The following is an 11255-nucleotide window of genomic DNA, read 5'->3' on the forward strand; positions in this document are numbered from 1 at the left end:
CCATCCTAGGTCCTCCTACGAAACTGGCCTGCTCTCCCCTAGTAATAACAATGCATCAGTACCGGCGGCGGCGGCAGATAATGGTCCAGGCAGACCACCCCTTAACCCCAAAACCCTTGGAGCCGCTCCTCCCGAGACCCCCACCCCCCCTGGAGGGCGCGCTCTCAGCCATCTGTTGAAAATGGGCAGGAGCCGTCGGAAAGGAGCTAGTACGGGACGAGAAAGAGGACGAGCCGGACTGCGTCTGACGCAACCCGGGGTTCTCAGTCCTAGCCGCCCTGTGGCCGATGATGGCGAACTGAAGGGCAGCAGCGGTTTAGGTGACGGTGAAGGGAGTAATAGCAGTAGCATTGGCAGTAGCAGTAACGGCCACGATCACAATAATTACAGCAGCGATGGCACCACCGACATAACCAGGAACGGCAGCAGCGCGAGCAGCAGTAGCAGCAGCAACAGCAGTGGCAATACCAGTAGTGATAATGATGTTACATCAATTCATAATAACCCGTGGCTGGAGAGGAGCTCGAACGTGGTTCAGTTTCCGGAGGACCTGTACTCCTTCCACCTCGCTGTGATGTCGGATGCCGCCTCGCACTGGCATCCGCTGGTGATCAGTGCCGCATTCAACCACGTGGCCAAGGTAGGGGGGGAAGGGGAGGGGAGGAGGGAGAAGGTGGCGGGGAGGAGGAGGGAGAAGGTGGAGGGGAGGAGGAGGGGGAAGGTGGAGGGGAAGGGAGGAGGGAAGGAAACGAATGTTCACCATTCTTGGTTCCATCCCTTAGGTCGATTGACGGTCTGTTTGAAGATTCCTGATACCTGTGTTGGGTTGGGTTGGGTTGGGTTGGGTTCCCGTGTCCATCCACCTCCCCTTGCCATGCGGTTATCACTGCCGGAACGCCGTACGTTGTACTGCATGGGCAGCTGATGGAAAGGCACGACGTGACTGGACTGCCGCCGTACAACAGACCGGCTGGCGGACGGTACAACATGGGCAAGTACGGCGGTGGCGGAGACGATGATAATGACGGCGGCGGCGGCGGCGGCGACGGCGGCAATAGGAGTGGAAAGGGGTCCACGGCCACGGGGGTCCAGCTCCGGCAAATCCTCGACGTGTTGCACGCCGCCTTCCTGCCGTACATTCCCTGGATCATCAACTCCCGTTACGCCGTCAACGCGCTGTGGGTGTGCGCCAAGACGGGCTACTGGGGCGCACCCGGCAGCGCCTTTGTGCCCGAGCTGCTGAAGCGCCTGAGGAGGGACAGGTACGGGCTACTTTACAAGTTCAACGGCCAAGATCACGCCAACCTGTGGTGGGCGCTATCGCAACGTGAACTTTGCCATCACCAACCCCAACACCAACAGCTGCACCAACACCAGCACCAACACCAACAGCTACAGCAGCAGCAATCGCCTCCTTCTCCTGCTGCTCCCCTGGAAGCGGTTGGGGACATCTTGCACACGTCCGCCGCCCTCCTGAAGGAGAGCTGCCCCTACGTGAACACGGGGAGGGGGCTCCAACAGCCGCCACAGCAGCCGGAGAAGAAGGAGGGGGAGAGGAACTGGAACCCGCACACGCACCAGCTTGTTGCCGGCTCGTTGCGGCCGCAGGTGGGGTGGAATGGGGTGGGGTGGGGTCGGGTGGGGTCGGGAGGAGTGGATCAGCAGTGGATGCATCATTGGCCAAAGTGGTCAATGTGGTAGTCGTGACGCAGGCCCCCCTCAAACGGTGCCTTTGCGCTACACCTGCCAACCACCAACCGACACGTGTTAACTGTCAACTGCCCACTGCTGCCTCCCAACGAACTGTATTTCAGGTGTTCAGCAACATCATCCTCGCGGCTTCCCGTCTGAACTACCGTCACGATGTCGAGCTCATCGATGGTTTGCTTAGCTGCATGGTGCAGCATGTGGGGCCACTCCAGGCACAGGTGGATGGGGCTGAGGGGGGAGGGAAGAGGGAAAGAGAAGAAGTGAAATTACTGTACGAACCAGATGTACTTCATGGCATCCCCATTCCAGAGGGGAAGAGGGCGATGCGGTCATTTGGTCGCGAAGAGTCGATGTCTGTGAGCTGCACCTGACCAGGCGATTCCTCGATGCCATGCAAAAAAACGTTTTACACATGACTACGGCTGCTGCTACGGCTGCTGCTGCTGCTGCTGACGCTGTTGTTAATGGCTACCGTGGTCATCTCCTTGCGAGCTGCAGGACATCTCCAATACAGTGTATGCACTGGGAGAGCTGTACGGCAGTGCTTACTCCCACAGTACGGCATTTGTGGACAAGGAAGATGGCGCCGACAGCGATGTGGACAAAGGCGACATTGCCGTCGATGATGATGGTGATGATGATGATGATGGTGGTGATGGTGGTGATGATGCCGCGACTAACAGTCGCAGTGGCACTGACTCGGATTCTGATGGCGCCAAAGAGGAAGGAGGAGGAGGAGGAGGAGGAGGGCGCGGAGTAAGTCGTCGTGGTGAAGATGGAGGACGTTATCGCAGCGACACGGCCGCCAAGCCAGACACGGATCCCTGTGACCAAAGCGCCACCCATAACGGCCTCGGGACCAGCGGGCGGCGGCGGCGGCGGCGGCGGCTCCCCGCAGCAGACGCAGAAGCAGCAGAAGCAGCAGCAGCAGCAGCGGTGGTGGTGACATCTTTGTTGCTCCACATTCGATTGCTAGCCGACAGAGCCCTGCGGCTGGGCCTCCATCGCTTCAACCCGCAGGTTTGTGGGAACTGGGAGCTGGGGGGTTAGGAGGTGATGTCATGGGCTTTGGGTCGTGTGGTAAGTACGGCAAACCCGAGTTTCTTTTCCTCCTCCGTATCTGCTTTCGGATCACCTCTTTTTCCTGACACGCCTCTTCTAGGCAAGAAATGTAAGGAAAGTGTCGTACAGTTTCACATTTCATTTCTTTATATCCGTACTCATGGGCTTTCCTTTTTTTAGAGTTTTTTCCACTTCATGAGAGTGGTGGTCCGCGCGCGAATGTCGTTTGTGTAAGCGTTTTTACCAGTTTGTCGGTTTGTCAGTTTTGTCGGTTTGTCGGTTTCCACTTATCATCCGCCCTCTTCAGGCGCTGTCCATCACACTGTACGGACTGGCTCGCTTGAGACTGACATTGAAGAAGGGAAAGCGAGGGGGGGGAGGGGGCGGAGGCGGGGGGATGGATGGCAATGGTGGAGTCCCGGCCAAGAGCTTTCGTCACGGGGCGCGGGCCGCGGCTGGGGCGACGGAGGCGATGGAAGAGCAACAGCAGCCGCCGTCACCCCAACGTGATCAGCACCACCACCACCACCACCGTCATCATCATTGGCAGCAGCAGCAGCCGCCACAGCCTCCTCCTCCCAGAATCCGAGGAGATCCCGGTACAGCATTGGATCCGGATTCTGATTCGATCACGTGGTTCGCGGTTAAACTGGCGTGTCACGTGCGTGAGCGGATCCAGGTGAGTTTGTTGGGCAGTTGGGGGGTTATGTGCGTGTGTGTGCGTGTTTTGGTGTTGGGGGGGAGTTTTGGGATTGGGGTCGGTGTACGGGAGTTGGAACCCTAAGGGGTTTGCAAACGTCGTGAAGCAGCCTGGACGTGTAAGTGGCTGTGTATGGGAGTGTATAAAGTAATAACACAACCGAAGTTGGAACCAACTTTGGAAACGAGTGACGGTTATAGATTACACCTTAAAGATTTGCTGCTGCACCTGCCACACGTATTCGTCGATCAGCTGCTCACCTTCCTTATCTTTTTATAAATGGTTTTCCTGTGAATCTAACTTATTTATTTATTATTTTATTTATCTATCCTTTTATTTATGATTTACTTATAGTTGTTATTATTTTATTATTATTTACTAATTTTTTATTATATTTTTAATATTTACTTGTATATTGGCTGGCCGGCTGGCTGACTCGCCAACTTTTTTGCGAACTGCAGGGAGGGTCGTGGCCGGGGTGTGCACCTCAGTCCCTGAGCAACATCACGTGGGCCCTGGCCGTACTTGGGTACGACGAACAGTCGTGCTACACTGCGGTCGTACAGGCTGCGCTTCGGTGCGACTGCATGGCGCACGCCCGCCCTCAGGTTGGTCGGTTGGCTTTTGGTTGGCCGGTTAGTTAGTTGGTTGGTCGGTTGGGGGCCATCTTTTTTTATTCGGCCATCTTTCAGAGGCGGCTTATTGGATGGATCGTACTGGAGGAGGCGCAGGTCGTCGGGTAGAGCTGAAAGTCAACAGAAACATTTTATGAAAATATAATTTCAAACATTCTGAAGATTGGATTCACATTGCAGAAGTACGTGCGGGTAGGTGCGGGTAGGTTCGGCTGTCGCCTGTGTGTATGTATGTATGTTACTTCTTGCTGGATTCAGTGTCTTTTTCCCGACATTACGTCACACTGTACGGCACACTCTTCAATCCGCCCACTCGGCCCTTAACGGCTTGCCTTGCGCATAGCCACGTAAATGTACAACATGTATACGGCAGCCCACATCGTCTACGACGACGACGACGAGGAAAAGAAGAAGATGACGCTGATGATGTTGATGTTGATGGTGACGATGATGATGATGATGATGATGATGGTGATGATGATGGTGATGGTGATGATGATGATGATGATCTTGCTGTTGTTGTTGTCTTCCATGTTATTGACGCCCCGCCGCCGCCGGTGCACCATCCCGCCGCCGCCGCCGCCGCCACCGCCACCGCCACACACGCGGCAATTCACCTCCCACCTCCCACTTACTCCACAACTCGCGCAGGAGTGGTCAGCCCTGTTGTGGTCCCTAGCTAGCGTCAGGCATAGGCCGTTCCAAGAGCTCGTACAGCTCCTCCTCCCGCCGCCTCCGCCTGCCGTCAACCCTTCGCTGCGGCTGCTCCACCAAGATGAACGCGAAGACCAAGATCAAGATCAAGGCCGTGCGGAAAAGGGATATCGTAGAGGAGGGGGAAGGTACGGCGGCTCGCAACTTCCCCCACTCGGCCGCAGCCGCATGTACGGCGTGCCTGGCAGGGCGGACGGACCTTATCCCCTTGATCGCGACCGCATGTACGGCACGTACGTCAGATCGAAGGGTCGTCACCCCGGCGAGGATGGCTGGGGACGGGAGCACTGGCGAGAGCTCAGCATGGTCTTTTGGGCGTTGGCAGCGCTGGACCTGTACGACGATCGGGTGATGACGTGGATCTCGAAATCTCTTTTGGATCTCGTCCTGTTGGACGATCGACGTACGGTGACGAAGTACGGCGTGGAAACAATCTCAGGAATGGATCCCCAGGCGCTGAGCAGCTGCTTGTGGGCGCTGGCTGTGATGCCGGAAGGTACAATCGTACGGCATGTGGAGCTGGTTTCGGCGCTGGTAGCGACGGTTAACCGCCTGGACGAGATCGACTTTACCGAGCTGTGAGTACTGCTGTCCTTCTTGGTGCGAGTTTGTTGCTGGTTGGTTGGTTGGTTGCCTTAGTGCCGTACTCCAGGAGTGCGGGTTACCTGGGAACTTCTCTGTGTGTATATGTGTAGGTATGTATGTACGTGTATATGTTCACTAACCCCAGAACCTATCTACCTACTTATCTATCTATCTATCTATCTATCTATCTATCTATCTATCTATCTATCTATGTACTGTTACATCGCAGCTGACCGGGCCCAATAGTACCGTCCGAGGACAGCGGCCCTGCCCTAACCGTAGCGCTAGGCAGCCGAACGGTTGGCTGTCGCCGAGGCTCTCGGGATGCATCAGGGCTTGAGGGGCCACTGTTCTCACACACATATATATATTTGTACGTGCGAACCAGCCCATCGACCTCTGCAGTACTGACCACCTCAACTAATCCAAGAACCTTCGTTTCCAGCTTTCCACCACAACCTGCTTTTGCACGCTGTAGTATTTGTAAGTTAGTCTAGCCCTTGACAGTAAGCAGGACATATAGTATACCTTTATACGATTCTTTTGTACGACAATTTTGTGTACGACAATCAATGTCCCTTTACCCCAACCCCCAACCCATCATATTTTGAACCCTCCGCTCCACACACACGCCGCCCCTTACCTGGCCTCCTCCTACCTCCCCACCCGCCCCCTGCCAACCTTCCCCTCTCACCCCACCCAGCGAGCTGACCCAGCTGTGGCAGGCGCAAGTGGAGCTGGGGGCTGCTGCTTCGCGACTTCGCGACGTCACACAGCTGTCATCCACCACACGGCCCACCTCCCCCACCTCCCCCACCGCCTCCACGCCATCTCCATCTCCAACCCCATCTCGATCCTATCTCCACACGCTCCGTTTCCTCAGTCCCCATCTTGCGACTGCAGCACGTAAAGCCATGCTGTCTGCCACCTCCTCCTCCTCTGCCGGCTGCCCCTCGGCCCCCCCTGGCCCCTCCGCACAACCGAGGAGGTGGAGCTCCGCCTGGTCAACATCTTCCGGCTCGGGCGGCTCCGGCGGCGCGCTGGCAGGGATCAGGGGGGTCCAGGACGGGGATGGACTTGAGGTATGGACCGCTGCCGTCACCGCCTCCACCTCCGCCACCGTCGCCGCAGTAGCAGCCTGCAGCAGTACCGGTAGCAGTACCATTACCAGTGCGCTGCAGCGAAGCGTTTGTGAAACTCTTTGCGCCATCATGAGGCGGAGTACGGCGAAAGCGGTGGAAGCCAAGGAAATGCAGTCGTTGCCACAGCAGCACCGACAGCCATCACAGCGGGGCCGGCAGCGGCAACGGCAGCAACCACCGTCGACGGCGGCCTCTGACGTCGAAGATGGCGGTCCTGCCGTCCGCGCGGTTGCCGCCGATGATGACGTTGTTGTTCGCATCTTGCGTGTTGAGCCCGAGTGGTTGGTGGAGGAGCTGGCTCTGCGTGTCGACTTGTGTGTGTGGCTGAGTGACGGGCGGCAGGTGGTGGTTGAGGTAGACGGGCCCAGCCACTACTTCGCCAACCAGCCGCGCACCCGACGGCCCAAGACCGCGCTGAGGGATCGGCAGCTGGGCAGGGTGTTCGGACCGGACAACGTCAAGTGCGTGCCGTACTGGGAGTGGGACGAGCTGAGGTATGCGGACGTCGATGTGGCGGCGCGACGGGAGGAGCTCCTAGGCCGGCTGCTTGAGCTGTGGGGCAACGGTTCGCAATAGGTCGTACTGTACTGCTGGCAGTACAATGTTGTACACAGAGCGTTTCGTACAGGGCCTTTCACAGCACAGCCACATTAGGGAAGGACAGAAGTGGCAGCACCCCCTGTGATGTCAACCTGAGGATGTGTTTGACGTTGATTTGCGTCCTTGTTAATAAGTTTGGTATGACTGTATGAGTTCGAATGGGGAACGCGAGTAAAAGAAAATCGTGGGGGCTGTCGCCCTAAGAAGGCCTTTTCTCTTCTATTTCTCTCCCCTTCTCTCTCTCTCTCTCTCTCTCTCTCTCTCTCTCCCTTTCTCCCTTCTCTCTTCCCCTTCTCGCGCGCCTAAAGTAAAGCAGACACCGGGGTGGCTCAGTTCTCTAACTTCTCTAACACAACGCAGCACAATCTATGGAACCGCGTTCTTGGCGTGGTACATGACGCAGGGTAGAAGAGTTATTATCACAGGCAAATCCAGAGGAGTTGTTTGGAAAAGATGGAGGGTAGTTGAACGAACCCCGTGGCACTATCGCCGCGGTAAGATAGTTCTTCCCTATGTGGCTGTGAGTCGCTTCCTCTGCGGTCGGTTGGTTGGTATCGCTCGTTTAGATGTACACACGCGTATTAATAACGAATATATCCTGGAGAACAGTGAGAGAGTTGTTGGGCGGGGGATTTAGGGGGCGTTGCCGTCCACCGTCATCGTGATGATCTGCGTTGCGCTTTCAGATTATGAAGTAAAGTGTGGTATATGCTCCCATGCTCCGCATTTTGGTTAATCGCGTAGGCGAGCTCTGTGCGGGTGACCTTCATGCAGCGCGAAGCGTATGACGATGTCTGAAGTATGGATATCTGCGTGTTAGCTTTATGTCAAATTATGTCAAGGTGCTTTAGCTTATGTGCAAGGATGGCGTTTGCAGATCGCAGACCGCCGTGACCCACATGATTTTAACTCAAAATCGTTAGGTTTTCCGTTACCCTGATTGAGGATACCAACGCCCATAGGGTAGCTGATGTTGTTAAGGTGCTTTCACAGAAAATACTTAAAAATGTATGCAATGCTCAAACCGTTATGCCAGATGGCTGTTGTGAAAACGGGCGAAGGGACTAGCGATGGGAGTTTCACTTCGTTGGTTAATATAATGCCCAAGCATGGCAGCGGCTATATCTCGCCAAGACAGCACGTCACGCTGATGCGTTTCAGGATGTGTGTTTGGCCTTTGGCGGTTAATCGACCGCACGGTAGGGAACGGTCTGCCCGGTGGTGCCGGGTCTGTGGGAACCGGCAAGCTGTTGAAGATGAATGTCATGTGCTGCTAGATTGTCCTGCGTATGCGATTATCCGTTTGAAGCTTTGGGACCTGGGGGTTACTCCTGGGGACCGCATGATCGAGATTATGGGCGTCAAGGATCAACGCGGGTTAGCGCGCGTCCTGGACGACATTAGAAGATGCAGGTTGCAGTACGTTGAAGATTAATCAATCTGTTATTGTTGGGTATTGGCATTTCTCTTTTTTGAGTTCCTGTTTCCAGTTTGGCGGTTCATGAGCCTTTTGGCTCGTCTGGACCGTACAAGCTTGAAGCTTGTAAACGTAAACGTAAACGTATAATGACTATGATAATTATACGCATCTGAATTCGAAGGCTTAACGATGAGTTAGAAGGCTTATGGATTAACTGGGAGCACAACACTGTCCGTCGAGCTTGATGGGATTAGTAAACCGTTGTACTACAGAACCCGTACATTGGACGCCCGCAATGTCCGGATATGGACTTTGCAATCATGCAAGAGAAGGATAGGTATATTAAGGTCAACTTTGGTCTGCATGTATTGGACTTCCACCTGTGTGACATCCTAGCCACAAATGCTTTTCTGATAGGGTATTACCATATAACAAGCAGCTGGATGGAAAAAAGATTGCGTTGCCATGTTATATAAATGACGGATCTTGCCAGCCCTTGCAGTCGGTGCCACCTGCAAAATGATAGGTCGAGTCACCAAGAATCTATGAGTCTTCTGGCTGAGCAAATCATGTATCTTGCTACAAATTAAAAGTTGCTCCTCAGGTGTTTGCACGTGCCCTTGCCGGCAGAGCGTTGAATGTGGAGCAACTTCAGGCCGTCGGCTGCGTTCTGGACATCCGCAGACGCTGCAACAACACACAACACGTTTAGCACTCAACATACTTGTTGGGCGGCTCTACGCTTCCAAACTTTCGCGGAGCCCTCTGTTGCCAGCGGCGTTGCAACGCCCAACGAACACCACCGTCTGCCCCACGTCGCTGCAGCGCTGAGCTGCGATTCCTATCAGGTTGAAAAAGATCTGAAAAATTCCGGGCGTGCGCTCACCCAGCACCGCAGCCGTCAGGTGCCCCTAGGAAGTTCACTGAGGAAGCGCAAAGGTCCTGGCGACACCCAGCCTTCCATCCTTCATCTCGACACCAGCACCCAAGCCTCCCGCAGCGATGCAGGCCTGCGCTCTCCATCACTGCAGCTCTATCCTACCCAGCAGCCAGGGGATTCACGCGCCCACGCCCCTCGAAGCAGCATCATCGCCGCTGCGCGACGCAAACCCTTATCAGTGGACGGCAGTTCTAGAGTCCACTCTGAGGACACGTGTCGCAGTCCCGCCAGTGATGCAGATCGCGGTGATGATGGGGCTATGCACTCCCTCCTAAGTGCTACTGCCACGCCTGGTGACGGTGCTACTGCCACCGTTGGCGGCCGCATGAGCAGGCACGGCGACGGCTATGGTCCGGGCGCTTTAGCAGGCCGACGGCTCCGGCGGCGGCAACCCCAGGAAACCGCCAAAAGCGACGGCGACGGCGACGGGGCTGACGGCAGTAGCAGTAGCAGCAGCAGCAACCGCAGTGATGGCGGTGGTAGTAGCAGAGGGAAGGGGATGGCGGGCCCTCAAACGCCTTTTTCCTCAGCCTTCGCCGGAGAGACCGGTAGTGGCAGTTTCCCCCCTGCAACCGCTGCCCCGCCACCACCGGTTGCGACCCCAGCACCGCCTCTGCCACACGGACAAGGACCGCCGTCAGCGCTACAGCCCTACAGCGCAGCGGCGGCGTCTGCATCAGCACCAGTAACGGCAACGGCGGCGGCGGCGGCGCCCCAGCGACTTCTGATACCCCGTCGGACGTCCCGGCTGTACGGCACTGCGCCGCCCGCGGCTCTTAGGCCGCCTGCTGCTGCTGCTGCTACTGCTACTGACGGGAGTAGACGCCGCATCCGCACCATCGCCGGCGCCGACACCCTCGGCGCTACCGCCGCCAGCGGCACCCCGGAGGGCAGAGACGGGGTGAGCTCGCGCGCTGAGCTTCCGCGACGGGGGCTGGGCCCACGACGGGAGTTTGGCGGCGGCGGCGGCGGCAGCGACGGCGGCAGCGGCGGCAGGGAGAGCAGTAGCACGGGCGGCGACGGCGATGTGGGTCGTCCTGGCGGTGTTGGCGCTGCTGGCGACGACGTCACGGTGCCGGGGGGGGCAGCTGCAAGGAGCCGCTTGCGACAACGGCCGTCCCCTGGTTCCAGCACGCGTCTTAGCAGCGCCGCCAGGGGGGCACGGGTCAGCACCGGCATCAGCACGACCAGTGGCGATGGTCCTGGTAGGGCCACCCCTACGGATGATGGCGTCGGAACTAGCTCACGGAGCGTCAGTTACAGCCACAGTAGCAGCAACACGGGCAGTGTGGGCAGTAGCAGTGGCCGCAGTAGCAGTAGCAGCGACAGCGTCAGCAGGATTCCAGGAGGCGGCGGCGGCAGTGCTCTCGGATCCGTCGCCGTGCGGCCCCCGTCGACGGGCGCTCCCGCCGGTGCTGTCCGTACATTTGCAGCGACGGCCGGTGGGAAGATAACGACGGCGGCGGCGGCGGCGGTAGCGGTGACGTCAGCCAGGAAGAGCAGTGGCAGAAAACTGCGATCCAGAAGCAGCCGCGGCGCCGCCGGGTCCCGCGGTACCGAGCAGCAACAGCATCAAGCGGGACGCCAGCAGCAGCAGCAGCAGCAGCAGCGGGAGGAGGAGGAGGAGCTGGGCTCTGAGTTGGTTTATCCCTGGAATCAAACATGTGCACGTGTCGATATGGACGCCACATACCCCGACCTGCATTCCTTCCACCTCGCTGTGATGTCGGATGCCGCCTCGCACTGG

General features: G+C 57.2%; 2 protein-coding genes across 2 annotated transcripts in view; both read left to right on the top strand.

The window, feature by feature from the left end:
• Positions 1-574: 574 nt before the first annotated feature.
• Positions 575-7124, top strand: VOLCADRAFT_93608 (uncharacterized protein; the record flags this gene model as incomplete). The annotated part of the gene is made up of 10 exons (XM_002952776.1): positions 575-640; positions 1195-1608; positions 1815-1928; positions 3323-3451; positions 3934-4080; positions 4759-4949; positions 4986-5399; positions 6110-6137; positions 6310-6394; positions 6538-7124. The coding sequence occupies 10 exons, from the start codon at positions 575-577 to the stop codon at positions 7122-7124; spliced, it is 2175 nt and encodes a 724-aa protein (XP_002952822.1).
• An 858-nt stretch (positions 7125-7982) lies between these two features.
• The window catches only part of VOLCADRAFT_93609 (uncharacterized protein), a gene marked incomplete at both ends in the record, with an annotated part of 12453 nt that continues 9180 nt past the window's right edge, over positions 7983-11255 (top strand). The window contains 3 exons of the mRNA XM_002952777.1: positions 7983-7990; positions 10331-10673; positions 10942-10950. Of these exons, the coding sequence (XP_002952823.1) occupies positions 7983-7990; positions 10331-10673; positions 10942-10950 (360 nt within the window). The remainder of the gene's footprint in view (positions 7991-10330; positions 10674-10941; positions 10951-11255) is intronic.

Source organism: Volvox carteri (assembly GCF_000143455.1).
Source record: "Volvox carteri f. nagariensis unplaced genomic scaffold VOLCAscaffold_32, whole genome shotgun sequence".
Taxonomy (NCBI): Eukaryota; Viridiplantae; Chlorophyta; class Chlorophyceae; order Chlamydomonadales; family Volvocaceae; genus Volvox; species Volvox carteri.